Below are 25,006 nucleotides of genomic sequence, written 5' to 3' on the forward strand. Positions count from 1 at the left end.
CTTAACCAACCTTGTTTCAAAGTATTCATATTTTTATTTCTTCTCGTTTTGTTTTTATAGAATCAATACCAAAAGAGAAGAAAATCAAACATAGTACAACAAACACAAAATCTTAACCGCTTGACATACAAGCTTTTTTTATCTTTTCTTTCTTTTAATTATCTTTAGCAAAACCCTTTTAAACTCTGATTACCCTTTAGCTAAACCCTTGTTTTAGAGCCTGTCTAATCGGGTCTTTGAGTCGGCTAATCAAATCTCGAACTGTTTTTGGGGATTTAAGCTGAGAACTTGAGGTTGCAGGAAGATTCCAGGCAGACAGTGTACCGTCAAGTCTAACATTTCTTTTCTCTCTCCCTCTCTCTGTCTTACACATAAAACACATTAATTTGGTGGAGGTTTAGGGTTTCAGAGAGCAATAATTAGGAACTGGACCAGGGTGTGCAGGCTGTGGAGAGGACTAACGTGTGCCTGTCGGCTCTTCTGCAAAAAGCAGTACTCTCTCTCTCTCTCTCTCTCTCTCTCTCTCTCTCTCCGAGTGTATTCATCACTCATATTTTGAGTACAAACCAAACCACCTGTTCCTGTTTCTCAAATAGATTTCAGGGGTTTGGATGGGTAGTAGGAAACAGAAACCACTTTCTCACTTCCAAGGAGAAAGAGTCCCCTCACTATCTCTCTATACTTTCTGATATTAATCTTAGACTAATTAGCTTTAGCTTAGCGAGGTTTATATTCTATTTAACCAAAATTCCAGAACCACCTTCTTAATACTTGCTTTCGATGTTGGTGCAAGTTCAACAATCTTTCTCCACTTTTTACAGTCTAATTTGTAAGATGTAAGGTTAATTTAAGCTCTAATTTAGTAGGGCCACCTCTATTTTCTTTTCCTGTTTGAGTCTTTTCTTGTTTCAGTTCCAAGATCTTGTTTTTTTTTTTTTTTTTTTTTTACCTTCTTCTCTCATCACTCACCTTCTTACCTTGGTAATAAGGTTGAATTTAGTGAGATGGGTTGGTGTGTTAAGCACCCAAATATATCAAAATCATACAAAAAATATAAAAATAAAGAATATATTAATATTAAGTTAGTGATTATATTTTTATTAAGCTTTGCTCTTGGATTAGCTAGGCACTGTAAAGTGAATTAGGGCTGAGAAAATTACAAAAAGATCCATATAATTAGGGACAACCATAAATTAGAACACGAAGATAGGTAATGTAAACGCACTTTTCATTTATTTTTTGGGAAAATCTACAGTACCCTTTAAAAAAACGGAGGCTGAGATTACGGCCAAGTACATAATATCTATAAGATATCAGATTTTAATGGAACTGAGAGGGCGAGATCATAAGGTCATAGGGAGGATGCCAAGCACTCTGACCTATACTCCTCCTCCCCATAGGGATTCTTCTTCCTCCAAGCTTTCTTCTTCTCCGGCTTTCTCCTCAGCGGGACATCATGGTAGTAACACCATACTCTTCACCCACCCACCTCATCAAACCCTAGACAGATCAAGAAGAGATCCTGACCCAAACCCAGATCTAGTTCCATCTCCAGTTGTTGTCACCCCAAGTGCAACAGCAACAATTGCTAGTGGATCAAATTTCAAAGCACCACCAGCTCCACCGCCACCGCCGCCAAGTGCAGCAGCATCAAGAATTAGGTATAGGGAGTGTTTGAAAAACCACGCTGCCAACAGCGGCGGCCACGTGCTCGATGGGTGCGGAGAGTTCATGCCGAGCGGAGATGAAGACACTGCGGGAGCACTAAAATGCGCAGCTTGCGAGTGTCATAGAAATTTTCACAGAAAAGAGATCGATGGCGAATATGTGTCAAATAATTACTATGTCCTAAACCACCAACAACAAAACAGCCGTAGAGACTCGGCGCTTACAAGATTGCCGGTGCTAGCCTCCCCACCACGGGCGCTTCCTGTTTATCATTCTACGGCTGGAGGGCCCAGTCAGCCGATGATGATGACCTTCGGCGGCGGTGGTGGGGTGGTTGCGGAGTCATCGAGTGAGGATCTCAACATGTACAATAAATTGTTTCGCGGTGCAAATTATGCGGAGGAGGCACAAGGTTCGAAGAAGCGGTTTAGGACGAAGTTCAGTCAAGAGCAGAAGGAGAAGATGACGGATGTGGCGGAGAAGTTGGGGTGGAGGATCCAGAAGCATGATGAGCAAGAAGTGCAGAAGTTGTGTTCTGAAGTGGGTATAAAGAGGCAGGTGTTCAAGGTATGGATGCACAATAACAAAAAAGTCATGAAGAAGAAGCAAATGTAAGTCAATTAAAACTTCACAATAATTGATGTTTAATTGGAAAGAAGTCCTTGAGATATAATTAATTGGTTTGTAACTGGGAATTAATAGATAATTTTAGTGACTACTTAGATCAGGAATATTTGCATATATATACTAGAGATATGGAGGAGGTAGATAATAATCTCACTTCCATCTAGCTATTTTTTTTTCTTCATTTATCTTGTTGGATGTGCTGTTTGGTTGCTTTCAGAAACATCGTAAATAATACCAACAAATTTTCTTGTGCTCAGAAATGCTCTCGCATGCAACTTTTCTTTTTTTATTTTCATCAATAGCTTGAGCTTTTCACTAGGGTAAGTTGTAAAAGGAAGAAAAAAAAGGAAAGGAAATGGGGAATGAGAAACCAGTTTTTTGTCGTGGTGCTAATACTTGGGCACCTATTTGATAATTATTTCGTTTTTTATTTTTAGTTTTCACTTTTGTGCTGGAGATATGTGGAAAAAAAGGATGATGCTAAAGAGAAGAAAAAATAAAGAACGAATCAAAACAAAATCTCTAAAGTGAAAACAATTTCAAATAGTTATTTTTGTCGTAGCTTTCATTTTTGTTCGTTTTTCCCTACAAGTTTCTTCTACATCTATCCGGACATCCGTCATCTACTTCTGTGTTTCAATAATCTTTTTCTTTTCATGAACTTCTGTGTATCAGTCACTTTTATTTTCCATGTACTTCTCCATCTATAAACGATTATCAAACAAGCTCTTAAATCTCTTATGTTTTTATCAAACATGGTGAAGATTAAGTGACATGGCGAGGAGGAAAGGGTTTTTTTTTTTTTTTTTTTTTGCAACGATTACATCTACTGCTAGGCAAAGATTATTATTCAACATAAATTGTATTTATATAGCAAACTTTATTTTAGATTAAGTTTTTTTAGAAACTTAAATTCATATTAAACTAGGTGACATGTCCACATGGGCTGCCACATCAGGTTCTTATCATATCGTCGCACATCTCCTAGTATCTTTCTTATACTTCGACGCAACCAAAGATATACGCTAACCCGTTGTCCATTCGAATTACAATACATCACTTAGTAATACAAAATTTATATACTCAAAAACCTTCCCTAGAAAGACTCAAACCATCCTCAGAGTATAAAAGACCTATCAGACGCTCATCTGATTAAAGTATTTATTTTAACATCTGAAATCATGCGCTCGAAACTTCCCTCTTCGCATCATTTGTATAAGAAAAAGAACCTTATTCAATATTGCTGTTACGCAAAAATACGTACATGCATGTGTACTATAAACTATTCATTCCAAGTCAGTAACTACAGGGAGCAATATTCAAACTTAAACTTGAGTGAACAGATGGAAACACACACTGATCTAACCAATTGCGTCACATCCTGGACTTAGAATAATCTATGTTGAGAGTATGAATATTCCTACATTCAAGAGAGAGTCAACATTGCATGTTTATAAGGAAAATCTACATGATATATAAAAACACAAAACTCAAGTTCCTTGTATACATACAGGATTCAAAATTGATTTTAGAAGTTTACACGTACTCGACAAGGCAGAGTATGGGAAAACAAGAAACATATATATAACACACCACAAAACTCCCAGCATTTTCCTAGCTACTGAGAAAAAACATATATATTGATCACAGATTATGGACCTAACATGCACTCAGCCAGCGGAAAATGAATTAATTCCTTAATTACTGGCCCGAACCTGCATTGCTCATTGTAGCCCCGAGATCACCAGCAGCTTGTGAGGCGGACTCCTTGGCGGCCTCATAGTTATGCCTTGCACTTGAAGTCATACTATCCTTAGCCGACACGTACGAATCCCCAACCTTTTGTTTGGCTTCATCATATGCATCCGCTGCTCTTTCCCTTCCGTAATCAATTCCTCCCTTGGCAGCCTCATAGTTATCTTTGGCATGCGAAGTCATACCATCCTTAGCAGACACGTACGACTCCCCAACCTTTTGTTTAGCTTCATCATATGAATTCGCTGCTCTTTCCCTTCCATAATCAATTCCTCCTGCCACCTTTTCTTTGGCATCGTAGGCCTTAGCAGACGCGTATGACTCCCCAACCTTTTGTTTCGCTTCGTCATATGAATTCTTTGCTCTTTCCCTTCCATAATCAACTCCTCCCGCCACCTTTTCCTTGGCATCGTAGGCCTTATCCGAGGCCCTGTTCATTGTCTCTTTGGCTCCATCATATGCATTGGCAGTTTTTTCTTTACCATATTCCATTGCATCATTAGCCATGTTAGACGTCATATCCACTGCCCGATTCACTGTATTCTTTGCTTCACCATAGGCATTCGCTGCTTTTTCCACTCCGGAACCCATTGCCCCTTTCACAATCTCTTTGGCATTGTCAAGTCTGTCGCTATTATATGCATTGGAAGCTGTTTCTTTTCCATACTCCACCGCATCATTAGCCTTATCAGAAGCCGTGTCCATAGCCCTATTCATTGTATTCTTTGCTTCGCCATAGGCATTCGTGGCTTTGTCCATTCCCGAACCTACCACCCCTCTCACTGTCTCTTTGGCTTTCTCAACTCTATCAGTGTTATAAGCATCGGAGGCACTTTCTTTTCCATACTCCATTGCATCATTAGCCTTATCAGAAACCGCACCCATAGCGCTATTCATTGTATTTTTTGCATCACCATAGGCATTCTCTGCTCTGTCCATTCCGGAACCCACGGCCCCTTTTACTGTCTCTTTCGCATTGTCAACTTTGTCGGTATTATATGCATTGGCAGCTGTTTCTTTTCCATACTCCACTGCATCACGAGCCTTATCAGAAGCCGCACCCACAACATTATTCACTGTATCCTTTGCTTCACCATAGGCATTTGCTGCTCTCTCCATTCCACAATCCATTGTCCCTCTCACCGTCTCTTTGGCATTGTCAACCTTATCGGTAGGCATTCTTATAGATGAATCAAAGCTGTCATGACCAAACTTGCCTGCATCCGCTGCCATTTGGGAATCAGGAACAAAACAGTATGATGATCCGTTTAGGGAGAACACAAAATAAAACCCAGAAGCATGAAATCAATTATACTTTTTTGAAGACCTAATTATTTACTTATTAAGCACTTCATCTGAAAAAGAATTAAGGTAAATTGATAATTACGTGTTCCAAATGTGCTTGTTTTTAATCTATCTGTGGCCGTAGACGCTGCATCTCCAGCTTTCTCCATCGCATTGTTAGCAGCATCTTTTGCATTATCCTGGCTAAATCCAAGACCCCTGGACAGCACCATACCACACAACTTATCAATGATCAACAACCATTAACACGTTTACACAGCATACTATAGAGCATCGAACCCAAAATCTCAGAGCTTAAGCTGTTAGCAAAGAGGCCTAATGGATCAATATACCTGTTATATTATACACACTTGGCATAAATTTAAGACATAGTCTTATATATACACATACTAGAGGGCGAGCCTTAGTGCAATGAAAAGGTTGCTTTTTTGTGACTGAAAGGTAACGAATTCGAGTCGTGAAAACAGTCTCTTTACAAAGCAAGAGTCAGGCCGCATACGACAAAAGTTCTCCAACTCCCCGGGCCTCCTCCAGGACCCTCACAAAGCGGGGAGCCTTGTTGGCTTGGGGTCGCCCTTTTTAGTCTTACATATATACTAAACACTTATCCTAAGAACCATCAAAACGGACTGATAGACCAACCTCATGCATTTGGGGAAGTAAATTCTCGGATACATATGTCACCATATCTGAACAGCAATATAAAAACAAGGGCTTTTGAAACATCACATTTTGAAAACCCTTCAAACTGATGATCTACACCACAGGGAAAAAAAATATAAAAACTGGTTTTGTATGGGGGAAAGGCAACATAAGAATTTCACAAATCAATTGAGCCCTTGAGGTAGTTTTGTATAAAACTTAACATTGTCGAAGTGTGTATACATATGCACCTATATCTGTATATTTGTGTACCTATACATATGAACCTATATATATGCACCTATATATCTTACTTAGGTAAGTCGAAATACCCCTATACATAGGTGCATTTGTATCGGTACATAAAATATATATGTTCATGTATAGATTCATATGTATAGGATTGTTTCTCCTACTTATGTTTGGAGGGTGTCTCTCAACTTTGTTTGAGGTTTGTTTTTATAGAAGCATAAAATCTAATAGCACATTTTAAATATTTACGGGTATTAAAGTTTTTCTTAAAATTTTATTATCATTAAAGGGAAGGGTGAGGTTTCGAACGTGGGACGCATGGGTGGAAACCCAATACCCTAAAAATGCTCAAAAACAAAACAAAACAAAAGTCAATAACTATTAGCTAGATTTAAGTGGAATGTAGAAAAATGATGAGATGGATATAAAGTCAAAGAACAAAATCAATATCCAATCTCACACCCAACTTTAATGAAAAATTGGCCTTATTTAAGGAATATAATCCAATTTTCTGTAATTAGTGAGACAGTATTAGCATAGAAAAATAAGCAGATTAATTAATGTAAAAGGGCGTTCAAAAGTAAAACGTGCAAACACAAAGGGAATGGTGCATAAATAAAAGGGTTATACCCAATGCAAATCTTTGCAAACTTTCAATAAAAAAAAAAGTAGAACAACACTAAACATACATCACTTTGGTATTCCTTTAAGGATGACACTTGTGAGTTGAGTAATTCCTCATAAAATAATAACTACATTTTACCGTACAAACGTAGTAACAAAAATGATTCATTCTCCTTATCATCTGAAAATCATCTTGATTTGAAGACTGTTTACTCTCATTGGTAGGGATGGAACGAATAATACCAACAATTAACATTCTCACTTTGTTGCATCCATAGAAATTATGACTAAACAGTCTGTAAATCAAATAAATTGCTAAAATTTTGATAATACTAAAGAGCATGAACAGTTATTATCATATCTTTTGAACATTAAAATGATGCGACATCGTGACAGAAAGTAATGATTTCTTTGAAAAGTCTTCTTAACGTGTTAATATCCTTCGAGTTTCATTTCTTCTTAATAGTTTGTGACGAGTTTCATTTCTTCTTAATAGTTTGTGACCATTTTCATTTGTGTATGTCTGGCTAAATAAATGGCATGAGGAAGGGAATTAAAAGTTGAAAACAAAAAAAGAAAATGATTACTCTGCGATTTTGTTGAAGGCCCGATCAAACCACGATTCGGTGGTTTCCTTAGCATTCCCAGCTGCCAAGTTCAAGTTTTCCCTGGCATTGTCCACAGCAGAATCCTCGCTCCAACTTCCGGCCGCCATACTCAGCCACAGTACCGCCGCCATTAAAAACACCGTCTTCTTCCCCATGATCAATCTTTTTTCTTTCTTTTTTACCGGATTTTCACTCCTGAGCACTGGATATATGTCGGGTTGGTAAGAATATTTCGAAATGTTGCTGGACGCATGAGAGTTTTGAAGAGCGAGCTCATTGCAATTGCATACAGACGAGGTGCATGTAAATATGCGTCTGAGAATTGCTGCTTATTCTTCGACTGTTGGAGAAATTAAGTCGGAGAGAGAAGTTTGGGCGTCCATCGATCAGACAGGTTTTCAACGTGACGCGTTTCGGATCAACGTGGCAGTTATTCAGACCGTTATGAAAGGTGGAAGGAGGTCGTGCCGCTGCCTTCCCTACACGTGTTGCTTTGTCAAGCCTGTGTTGGCCGCATTTCACGCGCTCAATTTAGGAAAATATTATGACCAGTTGACCACATTTTTAATCGAGTTATTCATTTATTTGTTTAATTTTATTTCTATACAAAAATATTCAATTTCAATTATACCATTGATACTAGCAGATACTTAGTATGTGTGCGAATAATTTTATTTTATTTCATTTGTTTAATTGAGAAGCTTGATTAGTTTTTAAAGTTAAAAAAATCAGTATGAAAAATGTGACAATGATGGAGCAGTTTCTTTTAACGTGGACATAATTTTTATTTTTTATTTTTCAATAGGACATGTTATGTTTACATGGGTGTGTGGTTGGTGTAAAAAGCAATAAAATTTATGTTGCATGCAATTCTAAGTTGCCAATGCTTTTTATTTTTGTCAGTTTTGATTAGACCTGGCATTCGTGTCGTGTTGCCCGTGTTCGTGTCATACCCGATATCTTAACGGGTCGTGTCGTGTAACACCCGTTAAAATAAACGGGTAAAATGACCCGACCCGAAATCGACCCGATAATATTAACGGGTAATATGACCCGACCCGTTACCTGTTAAGGAAAATATATTTTAAACTAATAAATAATTAAATAAAAAAACATAATACTTTTTTGCGTGAAAAAAAGGTTGCAGTTGCACGCCCAAACTAATAACCCTAAACTGACACACCCCGACACAGAAAGTCCACTTGGACCCTGAATCGAGCTGTGCTGGCCGACACCTGGAAGGTGACGAAGCCATAAAATGTGATAGTGCATAAAAAGTGAATAAATTTGAATCTAAAAGTGTCTAAGTACCAGAGTGCGCTACGAGTGGGAGCGAACCCATTTCACACGCGACGTCAGAGCATAAGTAAGGTGCAGTAATGTGGGTAAGAATCATACCCTCAAAAATATCCATCAATACTAAGATTCGCCATAGATTCTTGTCGATACAAACTCAGCAGCTAAAACCTGGAGGGCACCAAACAGAAGGTGTGAGTAAGCAATAAAACCAAGCTTCCCAAAGTTACCACCTCTCAAAAAGTAATGCCCCTAAATGTAAAACCCGTATCGTTTTCCATAAGACAATACAACATATATACATATATCCAAACCATACTCGGAAATGACCAAAACCACGGTTTGCCATCACATCCACCATACATTAATAAGTAGGCCAAATGAACTAAATCAATACAAAGTGATATATCAGTCAGAGTCAGCTAAAATGACATGTACAACTTATCCGTATCTCATCAATCATGGCTAGCATATAAGTCGGAGTCACCTATAGTGACCTGTACGACTTATCCATATCTCGTCAATCCTGGCTAGCATATAAGTCGGAGTCACCTATATTGACCTGTACGACTTATCTATATCTCGTCAATCCTGGCTAGCCAATATCTCAATAAGTATACCTGCACACGAGTCGGAACCACCTAAAGTGGTCTGTACGACAGGCCTAGGTGTAATACATATAAACGCTCTAGTGCTACGATCACGTGAAGGTTGTACGAATAATCGCGGGTCACCTACGAGTCGGAACCACCTAAAGTGGTCTGTACGACAGGACTGTGCACCTACTTTGGATCCAAGGTGAACGTAAGGTGCGGGAGGTGAACATCACGTGAAGGACTGTGCCCTGGCCACGGGCGGGAGCACTAACACCGAGGTGCAGGTTTATGAGCTCCCAATGCAACTCAATATAACATGTGCGACTCATGGCAACCAGTACGACCGTATCGAAGTTGCCTAACTCATAACTGTAGTCATGCTATAACGCAAGCGATCCAAGTACTACCATAAACTCACCTGAACTTACCTGGGTGTCCTGAGTTCACCTTTGCACTTGAAAGCATTCCCAATAATTATATGCAAGTAATATACATATGGATATATCATGATGCAATCTACTACTCAACCATGTCGTAGCATTTTCAATTATAAACAATATAGTGTGAAGTGTACAATCAATAACGCCCTACTCCCAAACTACTTATTTTCAAGGATAATTATTCATGACAACCCAATTAACACTAATTTAACTAACTAATTCATAAAACTAAAACTTGCCTTAACCAATTTCCTTCGCATTACTCAATTTCCCAAGCAAGGCTTTTGTCTCAAATATTTTATGGCTGCATCTAACGTCTCGTTAGACTGCCTACGTACCCTAAACAGGGATCAAGCCATTCGTAGTTCACATAGTACTTCAAGCATTCACAATAATTATATATGAAAGTAATATGCCTAATCAATTTAAAGGTGTCGATAGAATTCTCAATAATATGTACGATAAAAAGGAAAAGATGCACTCACCTGAAGTCCACGCTATGATTCTCTAGCGCACGCATCGAGGCGTCCTGAATGATTGGTCCCTGTGACCAATTATCAAATCACATCTCAGAACTCTTATCCGTAGAATATGTAATTCACATAAAACACAACCTCAACGACATTCTAAAATAGTTTGAGACCCATTGACCACAAGTCAACCGTCGATCAAAGATCGACGGTAGGGTTTACAACCCTGTATAACATGACCCGGAAGATCCGCATATCAGATTTCCAATCCGCAACTTCCAACGATCCACAATATGTTTCTAGAATAACATATTAAAATTTCATTACGATCCAACGGTCAGATCTCCGCCAATTGCCTAAAACAAGTGGCCGTGAACATTTATTTTACTAACTTACAAATCCAATTCAGGAAGATCCGTTAGTCGGATTCCCGATCCGTAAATTCCTATGATCTTTAAATATTACGTATTATAATATATCCAATTTTGGTGACGATCCAACGGTCGGATCATCGATTCACATTTTTATCAAGTAACGTATCATAACGAATTTAGGTTCCAACGATCAACCTACGTCATTCAAATGACAAAACTGAATTCAAAACATTCGACATAGCCTAAAAATAGCATTGGCGGCTCACTGGCCACGTGCCGCCGCACGCGCCGCCGCGGGTGGCCGTCGGCCGCCTCGACTCGCCGGAAAATCCAACTATTTCGAAAAATTCTCAAACTTCACAGAAATAAAGATCTCAGTGAGTGGAGCAACTTTCATACCTGCCACGAAGTCCAAAAGTGGACGGAAGATGGTCAATTTTGCCCACGAAGCCGGCGGGTGCCTAAAACTTCCCGACATCGATTCGTCGTCTACGGTGGTCCAACGGGGTCAAGGTTGGTTGGGTTTTGCTCCTGGGATGATGGGCTACAAAGCCCAAGTGGTGGCATCGGCCATTGCTTTGCCGATTTGCCGGAAAATCGAAAAGGGTGGCCGGAGCACCATTGATTTTCGTCAACTTTCGTGGCCTCAAACCTCCACATCCCATGGTCAATCAAGGTGGTTCTTGGGTGGGTTTTGTAGAGGGGAATGAGAGCTTCAAAATGGTGGTGGTGGCATCGAAAAATTCCACCGGAGTTGGCCGGAATCGGCCTTGGAAGATGGACTCGCGGTGGTGCGGGTATGGGTGCACGGGAAGCCTTTTTCCGTTTTTTTTTTTTTTTTTTTTTTTTTTTTTTTTCTTCTTCCTTTCTGATTGGCTGCAAGCTTCACTTTAAATTTTCTAATTGGTTCCTTGTCCCTTTAATTTAATTGGTTCACTAATCCCACAAGGTGGGAATTCAAATATTTAAATAACCAATTTCAAACGTCCATAAGTATACCGTTATAATGCGGACTCGCAAACGGTTTTCGCCTATACGCTCGTACCAATGAGTACTACGAGGATATGCTAAAAGAATAAGTCCCACATCTTTCAAGTCGATGGTCAACAGAAGTCAAAGTCCTTGCCTCTAGGGCAATTTCGTAGATTCACGCTTTTAAAATAAAATAAAAACGTAAAATTTGAAACGGGTTGTTACAATCTACCCACCTTAAGAAAATTTCGTCCTCGAAATTTAAAATCATCAGTCGAATGTGGAATACTCAAAATTAAAGAGATATGTGCATGTAAATACATACACGAGGAAGACATCAAGTTATAGCGACTACATAAAAGAAGATGACATTTCGTCATTATCGGAGTGTTATGACTCTTCTTTCATGCCTCCAAATTCCTACTTTCCTTCTCTTTTACATAAACGTGTTCAAAGCGTAACGCACTTCGCAATTTAGCATGTAGTATTTTTGGGTCAAGCCTAAACAACAATTAACGAATTAAATAAGTAAATACAAATATTAACGTAGAATAATCTACTTGTTTATTTGCTTAACAACCCAACGAATAAGTTATTAATATTACGGTATGCACCCCACAAAACCAACAATTCACTGTTGTCTCGATAAGCAAGTAACAATTCCCGAGGGTGCAATATTACCATCTTGCCCCTCAATGGGAAATACATATACCGGCCTCGATCGTACTCATTCACTACCTTCTGAGGCAACATCGTCAATAACATAAATTTTCTACATCACAATCTCAATCAAATATTTGTTCGCAATAAGCTGCTGTAAATCACAAGCTGCACATACAATATTTGTATTATATTTTGAAGGATATCATACTCCTAAACAGGAATGTAACCGTAGTTACCCATAATTCTAACAAAAGTATGCGTCTATTAAATATGCGCTGTGCGTAAAATCTTCATACATCAACTCCAATGATACCATAGTTAACCCGAAATTGTAACCGTGGTTACAAGTGACTAGAATGGAGATAAGGATATACTGCAACCATGCTACTGGTGGGACAAACAAGATGCAACTCGTCCACAAAGGTCTGAGTAACTCATTTCAAACTAATCGTTAATCTAGGGTTAGAAATGCGATACTGAACAACTTCTAATACTCAAAACCTTCATAACGACTTCCAAAGGCTTGGAAGTGAAACATGTAACACGATGAAATATAAATACACCAAGATGATAATCTTGTCAGGTTTCTGTTTGCTGAATTTGTATAAAAGTCTAGGAGTAGTTTTCTCAAAAAGTCATCGTCCTCTGGACGCAATTAGAAAACTGTAGTTGTCCAGAAAATTTGAACTCTATATCCTCAATATCCTCACAACATTAATCAAAAGCAAGGTCCATCTAGAGTGAGGATTCATTTAAAACACATCAAAGGAAGCCTCGATTTTATCTCTTCCCTACTTCCACTTTTGATCACGTCACAAAGAGAACTTCTAAATCACATCACCCGAAGAGGTTGACTACATCCCACTTCTATCTTAGTTGTCTTCACAAGTGTCTTGTTGTTGAAATTTCAACACCCATTTTAAGGAAATAACTATTGCCAATACTTCAATTTTTAGAGCAAGAAGAATATTGTTTTCTACTTAAGTAAACAACCACCAATTGGAACATCACATAAGCGTATCATTGGTTTAGCATCACGATTAATGAATTTCACATTCTTTACATATACAACATATCTCGAACTGAGCATATAAAAAGATACTTCCTAACTCCATTTATACAAAATGATTAAAATCATTTGAACCATTTCTGGGTAGATTAAAGGTAACTCTATATCGATACTCATACTTCCCAATTAAATAGAAAAGGACAGGCTGGAAGTGTGCGAGAGTAGATACACCATAGTGCACTCATAGATGCCAATTTAATTCTACTATTGCCTCGGACAAAACTTAGCTTGTTCCAAAAAGTAAATGTAATAAAAAGTTTGAAGATCAATGAAGATTTGGACACACTTTTCTACATAAGAGTCCCAATCAATATTCCAATGAAATTAGAAATTGTTAATTCTAGGTCATAAGTATGATGGTTCATCTTTAGCGGTTCTACCACCGAGAAACATAAGCGTTAACATACTAAGAAAGTCTGAATCCGAATTGACTTGTCACATCAATCGACAATCACTATGCATCATCAAAATCTCCATCGAGAAGTGTCATCTAGCCTTCGAAATAAGGTGATGACTGTTGACTTTAGGTCAATGAATAAGATGGTTCGTTTCAAACGATTCTAATCGTGAAAAATAAAAGCAATACTCCGTCATGTTGCCATAGCAACTTAACAATGTGGTGGTATCCGCGGTAAGATTTTTGGGATATGATGCCAAAAGTATATGTCCTCGAATTTACAGTACTACTAACCAACTCTACGACACGAACTAAAAGGTCTTCACAGTTTCCTCGACACTCATAACAATCTAACAGTGAGATATCATCCCGCATTTCGATTCTAATGTCTACCTATGGAAGTGATCGAGAGGTGGTTAGTCAAAGGGTTTTCGTTTACCTAGATAAGTGATAGGGTAAAAACAATCATAAGTTTACCGTCCTATTGCAAAGCTTATTCCTAAGCTTCCACGATCCTAATTTATTCAGCTCAAGCGAAGTAGTTCATTGATCCTAGGAGGATTTGATGATTGCTTTTTGGATTCCTACAACTCCCAGGATATGACAACTTACATTCGCAAGCCTAATCTCACCCATTTAATAAGTACAACTACGAAAGCAAAAAAAAAAAAAAATCTGGGAATAGCGTTGATTGAAAAATCCCAATGCTAGAAAAAGACCTTGCTTAAGATCTACTTTCAAAAAGACTTCATCGACAGTCGATCTTCCTCCTAAAGATTCAACATTAACACAAGTATGCTTGAAGATATTAGTGCTAATAGGGACCGAATAATAATTATCCCTCAGATGATCTTCCGCGAAATGTTACTAAGAAATCAAGACTAACTAAGATTTCCAATCTTTAAAGAATCAATACTAACGGCGGTAGGACAATGATAGAATTATTTGGTAATATCTCTGGCGATACATGATTATCAAAACATTTACTTAGGCCATCAACTTGCCTCAAATCTACACTTCCCCCCCTCAAGGGAAATCTTCGTTTTAATTCTAAGGACAACCGCCAAAATGATTTTATAAAATGTCGTCAAAACCACAAAATTGTCCAAAACTGAAGAAAAGTTAACATATTTTTCCATATTCGACGAGGTGGCATCATTCGAACGTCAAAACAAAAACCAAGAGTGCTCACATCACGCGTGTGATGAACACAATACTGCCCAACATATGCTCTGATACCAAACTGACACACCCCGACCCAGAAAGTCCACTTGGACCCTGAATCGAGCTGTGCTGGCCGACACCTGGAAGGTGACGAAGCCATAAAATGTGATAGTGCATAAAAAGTGAATAAATTTGAATCTAAAAGTGTCTAAGTACCAGAGTGCGCTACGAGTGGGAGCGAACCCATTTCACACGCGACGTCAGAGCATAAGTAAGGTGCAGTAATGTGGGTAAGAATCATACCCTCAAAAATATCCATCAATACTAAGATTCGCCATAGATTCTTGTCGATACAAACTCAGCAGCTAAAACCTGGAGGGCACCAAACAGAAGGTGTGAGTAAGCAATAAAACCAAGCTTCCCAAAGTTACCACCTCTCAAAAAGTAATGCCCCTAAATGTAAAACCCGTATCGTTTTCCATAAGACAATACGACATATATACATATATCAAAACCATACTCGGAAATGACCAAAACCACGGTTTGCCATCACATCCACCATACATTAATAAGTAGGCCAAATGAACTAAATCAATACAAAGTGATATATTAGTCAGAGTCAGCTAAAATGACATGTACAACTTATCCGTATCTCATCAATCATGGCTAGCATATAAGTCGGAGTCACCTATAGTGACCTGTACGACTTATCCATATCTCGTCAATCCTGGCTAGCATATAAGTCGGAGTCACCTATAGTGACTTGTACGACTTATCCATATCTCGTCAATCCTGGCTAGCATATAAGTCGGAGTCACCTATAGTGACCTGTACGACTTATCCATATCTCGTCAATCCTGGCTAGCATATAAGTCGGAGTCACCTATATTGACCTGTACGACTTATCTATATCTCGTCAATCCTGGCTAGCCAATATCTCAATAAGTATACCTGCACACGAGTCGGAACCACCTAAAGTGGTCTGTACGACAGGCCTGGGTGTAATACATATAAACGCTCTAGTGCTACGATCACGTGAAGGCTGTGCGAATAATCGCGGGTCACCTACGAGTCGGAACCACCTAAAGTGGTCTGTACGACAGGACTGTGCACCTACTTTGGATCCAAGGTGAACGTAAGGTGCGGGAGGTGAACATCACGTGAAGGACTGTGCCCTGGCCACGGGCGGGAGCACTAACACCGAGGTGCAGGTTTATGAGCTCCCAATGCAACTCAATATAACATGTGCGACTCATGGCAACCAGTACGACCGTATCGAAGTTGCCTAACTCATAACTGTAGTCATGCTATAACGCAAGCGATCCAAGTACTACCATAAACTCACCTGAACTTACCTGGGTGTCCTGAGTTCACCTTTGCACTTGAAAGCATTCCCAATAATTATATGCAAGTAATATACATATGGATATATCATGATGCAATCTACTACTCAACCATGTCGTAGCATTTTCAATTATAAACAATATAGTGTGAAGTGTACAATCAATAACGCCCTACTCCCAAACTACTTATTTTCAAGGATAATTATTCATGACAACCCAATTAACACTAATTTAACTAACTAATTCATAAAACTAAAACTTGCCTTAACCAATTTCCTTCGCATTACTCAATTTCCCAAGCAAGGCTTTTGTCTCAAATATTTTATGGCTGCATCTAACGTCTCGTTAGACTGCCTACGTACCCTAAACAGGGATCAAGCCATTCGTAGTTCACATAGTACTTCAAGCATTCACAATAATTATATATGAAAGTAATATGCCTAATCAATTTAAAGGTGTCGATAGAACTCTCAATAATATGTACGATAAAAAGGAAAAGATGCACTCACCTGAAGTCCACGCTATGATTCTCTAGCGCACGCATCGAGGCGTCCTGAATGATTGGTCCCTGTGACCAATTATCAAATCACATCTCAGAACTCTTATCCGTAGAATATGTAATTCACATAAAACACAACCTCAACGACATTCTAAAATAGTTTGAGACCCATTGACCACAAGTCAACCGTCGATCAAAGATCGACGGTAGGGTTTACAACCCTGTATAACATGACCCGGAAGATCCGCATATCAGATTTCCAATCCGCAACTTCCAACGATCCACAATATGTTTCTAGAATAACATATTAAAATTTCATTACGATCCAACGGTCAGATCTCCGCCAATTGCCTAAAACAAGTGGCCGTGAACATTTATTTTACTAACTTACAAATCCAATTCAGGAAGATCCGTTAGTCGGATTCCCGATCCGTAAATTCCTATGATCTTTAAATATTACGTATTATAATATATCCAATTTTGGTGACGATCCAACGGTCGGATCATCGATTCACATTTTTATCAAGTAACGTATCATAACGAATTTAGGTTCCAACGATCAACCTACGTCATTCAAATGACAAAACTGAATTCAAAACATTCGACATAGCCTAAAAATAGCATTGGCGGCTCACTGGCCACGTGCCGCCGCACGCGCCGCCGCGGGTGGCCGTCGGCCGCCTCGACTCGCCGGAAAATCCAACTATTTCGAAAAATTCTCAAACTTCACAGAAATGAAGATCTCAGTGAGTGGAGCAACTTTCATACCTGCCACGAAGTCCAAAAGTGGACGGAAGATGGTCAATTTTGCCCACGAAGCCGGCGGGTGCCTAAAACTTCCCGACGTCGATTCGTCGTCTACGGTGGTCCAACGGGGTCAAGGTTGGTTGGGTTTTGCTCCTGGGATGATGGGCTACAAAGCCCAAGTGGTGGCATCGGCCATTGCTTTGCCGATTTGCCGGAAAATCGAAAAGGGTGGCCGGAGCACCATTGATTTTCGTCAACTTTCGTGGCCTCAAACCTCCACATCCCATGGTCAATCAAGGTGGTTCTTGGGTGGGTTTTGTAGAGGGGAATGAGAGCTTCAAAATGGTGGTGGTGGCATCGAAAAATTCCACCGGAGTTGGCCGGAATCGGCCTTGGAAGATGGACTCGCGGTGGTGCGGGTATGGGTGCACGGGAAGCCTTTTTCCGTTTTTTTTTTTTTTTTTTCTTTTCTTTTCTTCTTCCTTTCTGATTGGCTGCAAGCTTCACTTTAAATTTTCTAATTGGTTCCTTGTCCCTTTAATTTAATTGGTTCACTAATCCCACAAGGTGGGAATTCAAATATTTAAATAACCAATTTCAAACGTCCATAAGTATACCGTTATAATGCGAACTCGCAAACGGTTTTCGCCTATACGCTCGTACCAATGAGTACTACGAGGATATGCTAAAAGAATAAGTCCCACATCTTTCAAGTCGATGGTCAACAGAAGTCAAAGTCCTTGCCTCTAGGGCAATTTCGTAGATTCACGCTTTTAAAATAAAATAAAAACGTAAAATTTGAAACGGGTTGTTACATAAACGGTCGTTGGACCCCATTCCAAAATTGGGCCATATAATTGAACAAAAAAGTACAGTACAGAGCGAGAGAGAGAGAGAGAGACTAGAGAAAGAAAGGGATTAGATTTATTATTTAGGGCTGCTGGGCATTTGCATTTGGGCAGTGGGCTGGCAGCCTGGGCCCTGGGCTCTCAAAGTCAGTGGGCTGGCTTTGTTAGTGGCTTTTATTTATTTATTTATTTATTTTGTTTGAAGTCTTTAATAGTTTTTTAATTAATGTAGAAGTATAAAAAATATAGAAAAAATATATAAACGCTCGTAATAACAAGCTTTACAACTTTCGTGAAGAGCTTAACTTTGAAATTCGCCACTATAATCATATAAATCATAGATTAAAATTTAACCGTTGATTGTTGTTTACATTTACGCTTCATTTTTCTCATCAAATTTTGTTTTTTCAGATTTTTTTTTTTTGAAAACATGATCTATTAGAGGATGCCAAAAAATGAACGGTTTGGATCGTTGATATTATGTTCAGAGTTTTATGGTTAGTGAAAATATTGCTTGATGTTTATAAAGTTTCTACAAACTATATGACATCGACTCATATTTCAATTAACCGTAAATATCGAAATATGATATTAAAGATCTAAACCGCTCATCTTCTTACATCCGCCAGATGATCATGTTTTCAAAAAAGAAAATTAAAAAAATGAAATTCAGTAACAAGAATAAGGCGTAAATGACAATCAACGGTTAAATATAAATTTAAGGTTTATGGATTATAGTGTTGGATTTCGAAGCTGACCTCTTCATGAAAGTTGTAAAGCTTGTCATTATGAGTGATTGTATATTTTTTTTACATTTTTTACACTTCTACAATAATTATTATTAACTTTATTAATTTTTCCCTCAAATAAAAAACATTATTTATGAGGATTTGGGTCACTAGAGAAAGGGATTGGATTTATTATTTAGGGCTGCTGGGCATTTGCATTTGGGCAGTGGGCTGGCAGCCTGGGCCCTGGGCTCTCAAAGTCAGTGGGCTGGCTTTGTTAGTGGCTTTTATTTATTTATTTATTTTTTGTTTGAAGTCTTTAATAGTTTTTTAATTAATGTAGAAGTATAAAAAATATAGAAAAAATATATAAACGCTCGTAATAACAAGCTTTACAACTTTCGTGAAGAGCTTAACTTTGAAATTCGCCACTATAATCATATAAATCATAGATTAAAATTTAACCGTTGATTGTTGTTTACATTTACGCTTCATTTTTCTCATCAAATTTTGTTTTTTCAGAATTTTTTTTTTTAAAACATGATCTATTAGAGGATGCCAAAAGATGAACGGTTTGGATCGTTGATATTATGTTCAGAGTTTTATGGTTAGTGAAAATATTGCTTGATGTTTATAAAGTTTCTACAAACCATATGACATCGACTCATATTTCAATTAATCGTAAATATCGAAACATGATATTAAAGATCTAAACCGCTCATCTTCTTACATCCGCCAGATGATCATGTTTTCAAAAAAGAAAATTAAAAAAATGAAATTTAGTAACAAGAATAAGGTGTAAATGACAATCAACGGTTAAATATAAATTTAAGGTTTATGGATTATAGTGTTGGATTTCGAAGCTGACCCCTTCATGAAAGTTGTAAAGCTTGTCATTATGAGTGATTGTATATTTTTTTTACATTTTTTACACTTCTACAATAATTATTATGAACTTTATTAATTTTTCCCTCAAATAAAAAACATTATTTATGAGGATTTGGAGGATTTTAAAAATCTAAACGATAATGTAAGTGTAACCATTATATACTGGTAGAGGAATAATGATGAATCATAAGTGTTTATATATTCTTTGACATTTTTCATACTTGAATGTATGTCTTCTTAGTTTATTTTAATTTTGGACAACAACATATTAAATAAAATTTATTATCCTAAACTTTTCAAGGGTATTGACTATTGAGGTGGGCCTGGCTCACGGACCTTTTGGTAGCATGGTTTAAGGCTTTAAGCCTTTTAGTTTTAGGGAAGCATATTTGATTTTATAAGTTGGACTCTCTCTCTCTCTCTCTCCCTAAAATCAAATGTGCATGGTTTTATAAAATCAAATGAAGCAGCATGACTCCTAAGTCCTAACCCTTTGGCCTTTGCTTGACAACCTATGGGCTATGGGTCAGAATTTCCTCCTTCAAGGAAGGAGAGCTCCCATATGATATCCTAGTATTGATAATAATTAATAAGGAACTCTCATAATAAAAATAAATAATGACAAAATTTTTGTTTTTTTTTAACTTATATAGAATAATAATACAAAACTATATATTTAATATAGAAATATTGTACATATAATATATTAATAGGGCTATTGTATTTTATAATAAATCTTTTAGTAATTAAATTTTAAAATTATCAAAATCATTTTTTTCTTAACGGGTCGAAACAGGTTACCCACGTGTTACCCGCGTGTATACCTGTTAACAACCCGTTATTAACGGGTTCTTAACGGGTCACCCGATAATGACCCGATAAGTTATCGTGTTGACCCGAAACCCGTTATTTTCGTGTCGTTTTCGTGTCGTGTCATCGTGTCGTGTCAGAAACTGCCGGGTCTAGTTTTGATGAGGGGGTTAAAATAGTAATTTTATAGAACTTTGATTGACAAACAGAATTCTATTAATAGACACTTTAGATGTTAAGACAATTTCAATTTCAAATTATGCTATTGATGTATTGACTAGCAATTATAAGCAATTTTATGATCGTAATTGCACCAAAATTTTAATCGAAATATATCTAAAATCTCTCAAATTGATCACATATTATATCAAAACTTTACCAAAATTCTCAGATTGAGTCTAATGTACAGATATATATAATTTATCTATATCTAAACTACATATTAATAAAACATTCATTGTTAACCAAAATTCTATGAAATTATCAGTTTAACCCTCTAAAAAAAACAGAACATGAATAAGAAATATGGGCAGAAATGTAATTTCACACAACCAAAATTTGCTTCTTTTTTTTTTTCCAAAGTCTCACCTACATGTAATTCTAACATATCTCTAATTAAAAACTAAAAAATAATAAAAAATAAAAAATAAAGCCTCTCCCCATTCCTACATTCTCTATCACTCTCTTCTTCTCTCCTTCTACTTCAAAAACAAAAATAAAAAATTTTCAAACTCACTTTGTGAGTCCATATGCTAGTGTGTAAAGGGTGAAGGCAAAAAGGGTGAAGCTTTCATAATATCCAAATTGCCCTTCTCTCATTAGAATTTCAAAATAAAAAAAAGACTACAAAAACATGTAAGCTGGTTAGTGAATTCATGATTTTTCAAAATATATTTTAATATAAAACAAAAATATCTAAAATAAATAGAGAAATATCGATATCGTGGTATTTATAGTCCCCTAATCCAATTTTGTTTTTTACTTTTATCTTTTTTTTTCATTGAAATTTTTTTCTTGCGTTACTTTATTTGAGTTCGTTTGATTTTCCTTCTTTTCTTGGTATATATTGTATTTTGGTAGGTATATTGGTGGACCAAATTAGAGAAATATCGATATCAGTCCAAATGCTTACGTTTGAAATTTTTACAATAATGCATCGATGTAATATTGAAACTTTGTAAAATAATTTGTTCTTAATGAAAATTTGCAAGTAATGTGGATAAATTTACTTTAACCAACTTTCTACACCAATAAGAATTTCGGTACTCATTTTTAAGGGTCTGGTAGCCGTATTGGATATGTTTGGGTGACGATCTTTTGACTCTATAAATGCAAAAACATTCCAAAAATAAATAAATAAATAAATGTGTATAAATAACACCTAATAAGCATTTAATCTTTTGAGTACATATTTTTAGAGATCTAGTAGCATATTGGTGTGCTTATTTGTCAAAATGAGAAATAATTTCATGTGAAGATCATTTGGACCATAAATGCAAAAAAACTCCACAACAAAAAAAAAAAAAATGTGTACAAATGACACTTAATAAGCTTTTGATATTTGAGTACTCATTTTGAGGAGTATAATAGCATACTGGACAGTGGCGGAACCATGATTTCTTGTGAGGAGGGGCCTCTCACAATGTAAAAGAAAAAAAAAAGTAGTATTTATAAAATCACTAACCAAAAAAATCATAATATGTATCCAAAATAATAATATTTATCCTCAACGAGTTGTCATATTTTGAAACAATAGCACGATAACCTCGTCATCTATACTATTGAAAGAATTATTAGACTCAATAGGGAGAACCAATGAATAATTACAAACCTTAACAGTCAAGAGGTAGGATCAGTAGGGGAGACCTATTGGTGCAGGGGCGTTAAATTTTGATGGTGTCTGTTGTAGTCATTTTTTGGTGACTTCCAAGTAAGGAACCTGCATAGGTAAAAAACCAAGCACAAATTTTGAGTCCAAGCGTCAGGATGATTCCGGCATGGAGGCTCCGATGCTTAAGTCAGCAAGGTAGAGGAAGATGCTGGTGTGGTACCTTTTTAGGGGTTCTGAATGTCTAACCTTTTTGAGGAGCCATTAGTCGTATTTGTAAGTGTTGCAGTGTCGGTCCATGTCATCAGACATTCCCCAGAGTCATCGGAGATGTGGGCATCAAAGGGACCATTCTGACGTACGTACGCCATATCAGGGAAGGACCATTTGCCTCTTCCACATCGTGGCTTGAAGGCGCACGCGCAGCCGCGCTAGTAGGCGCAGTCTGACATTTCACATAGGCGAGGAGGTACCGCGCAGTCTAGGCAGGATAGGCTAGCGCTTGAGCAGGTATACCTGGCCCAATCCGTACTCCAGGAGTGAACCGAATCCACCCGGAGTGCTTCGACTACAGATACAGGATTAGTTAATGCGATCGATCCGAGAACCACCTGATTAGATCCTTCCCTCGTGGGGGAGAGCTTGGCCTTACATTCACTCTGGGTCTAACCCCTGTGAAGTGGATGTATATTGCTATCACTCAGGGAAGGTGGCATTTTGGGCCTTACAATGCCACTATCACTATTGTGGAAGCTACTGCCTTGAGGGATGGATTGCTGCTTGCCAGGAGAAAGGTTATCCAAAAATTAATGGTTGAAGGGGACTCAAAGTTAGTTATCCAAATGTCTCGAGGTGAGTGGACTCCACCTTGGCACCTTAGCTAGATTGGCAATGATATCAAAGGATTGGCCTCTGATTTTCATGGAGGCGAATTTTATTGCTGATACTTTAGCTTATGTGGGGCTTTCTTTAGTTAATCCTTGCTTCTGGGACTGTTGCCTCCCTAGTTCGGCTATGGAGGCTTTCAGATTTGATTGTGTACTAGTGGTTTTCATCTTTAATAAATTTCGTTGTTGATAAAATAATGTAAGAAGTAGAATAGAGTAGAAACAAATAAAAATTATAGACAATAATGAAGATTTACAAATCTTATTGTTACTCATTGAATGAATTTGTAATTTTTTTTTCGATAAGTTGAATGGATTTAGAATTTGGAATGACAAAAAATATGAAATTTCGAGAATGAGATAAGGAATAGCTTTCAAATCTCTAGGTTATACCATGAGAAAGATTAGATTAGAGTGTGGGGCAAGATTTTTTTATTTTTATAAATAAACGATGAATGATAGGTTTAGTTGTAACAACCCATTCCCAATTTTATAGTTTTTATAATTTTAATAAGTGAATTTACGAAAATGCCCCTCGAGGCAAAGTGTTGATTTTTGTTGACCGTCATGTCGTGTCGTGTCATGTAAGACTCATTTCCTTGGCATATCCTCGTAGTACTCGTTGCTACGAACGTGTGGGCGTGAGCAAAATTGAAATTGGAGTTAAAACGAAGATTTTACGGGACTCGAAATAATAAAGGTATTTTGGTAATTTTACAATTGAAGATATTTCTCCATCATGAACCACTGTGGTGCTGACACGTGGCAAGTCTCCTCCCTAATTCTGGGGAGCCCTTCTTTCTCCGAGTTCTCATTCTCTCTCTAGAATTTTCTCTCCATTTCTCTTTCTAAAACCTTCTCCCTCTCATTTTTCTCCTGGGACACACCCTCCTCCCTCAGCTCCCATCTCTTCTCTCTCAACCAACTCTCTCTTCTCCTTCCCGAGCCTTCACACACACACACCTATGCATCACACACACATATTGGCATGCACACATATATAACAATAATGACCTCACCATTGTATCTCACCCTCCGATGACCTCACCACCTTCCAGACCCCACATCGACTGAGACTTCTCATTTTCCTTCTCTCCCATTGCATGGTGGTATTACATAGTACACTGAGTTTCTCGGCGAGTTCTCGCCGTCTCCGGCGAAGTTATAATGCAGAGATGTCGTGCCCAGATTCCAACGAGAGAACCCGAGACTTGCCGGGCATTTATCGGTAAATTCCGGCCATGTCAAGCCACCAGATAGGTGCATCGGTGGGAAGTGACTCCATCCTTACTAGTTTGAGCGGTTCCCGGGCAATGGAAAATTTGAGTTAGGATCGAGGCACATGATCTTGGCGTCAGGGCACTTCGGCTTATGTATCCTCAAGTCTTCTCAGTGTACATATCATTCCTTTAATCATATATTTACCTAGTAATTCTTTCATATGATTCTTAGTTAGTTGTATGCTTTGAACACGTTCTTGCTTTGGCATAATCGTTCAAATTACAT

General features: G+C 37.7%; 2 protein-coding genes across 5 annotated transcripts; one reads left to right on the forward strand and one right to left on the reverse strand.

The window, feature by feature from the left end:
• The first annotated feature begins 538 nt into the window (after nucleotides 1-538).
• Nucleotides 539-2,555, forward strand: LOC103932816 (zinc-finger homeodomain protein 6). Its single transcript, XM_009342466.3, has one exon. It carries the CDS (start codon nucleotides 1,324-1,326, stop codon nucleotides 2,281-2,283), a length of 960 nt encoding a protein of 319 aa, XP_009340741.2. The 5' UTR covers nucleotides 539-1,323; the 3' UTR covers nucleotides 2,284-2,555.
• A 1,214-nt stretch (nucleotides 2,556-3,769) lies between these two features.
• On the reverse strand, nucleotides 3,770-23,598 carry LOC103939211 (late embryogenesis abundant protein 76). 4 transcript variants are annotated; one of them, XM_048575816.1, is made up of 4 exons: nucleotides 22,863-23,598; nucleotides 22,617-22,724; nucleotides 5,438-5,553; nucleotides 3,770-5,276 (listed from the first exon to the last, which is right to left on the reverse strand). In XM_048575816.1, the coding sequence occupies exons 3-4, from the start codon at nucleotides 5,502-5,504 to the stop codon at nucleotides 3,997-3,999; spliced, it is 1,347 nt and encodes a 448-aa protein (XP_048431773.1). In that variant the 5' UTR covers nucleotides 5,505-5,553; nucleotides 22,617-22,724; nucleotides 22,863-23,598; the 3' UTR covers nucleotides 3,770-3,996. The 4 variants fall into 4 exon arrangements, with proteins under 4 accessions (XP_048431773.1, XP_048431774.1, XP_048431772.1 ...); XM_048575817.1 differs by having other exon boundaries at nucleotides 22,837-23,598; XM_048575815.1 differs by lacking the exons at nucleotides 22,617-22,724; nucleotides 22,863-23,598 and adding an exon at nucleotides 7,461-8,138 and having other exon boundaries at nucleotides 3,770-5,267.
• Nucleotides 23,599-25,006: the final 1,408 nt, after the last annotated feature.

This window comes from the organism of the source record quoted next, unplaced genomic scaffold (genome assembly GCF_019419815.1).
Source record: "Pyrus x bretschneideri cultivar Hongxiangsu unplaced genomic scaffold, Pyrus_bretschneideri_v1 Contig8, whole genome shotgun sequence".
NCBI lineage: Eukaryota > Viridiplantae > Streptophyta > Magnoliopsida > Rosales > Rosaceae > Pyrus > Pyrus x bretschneideri.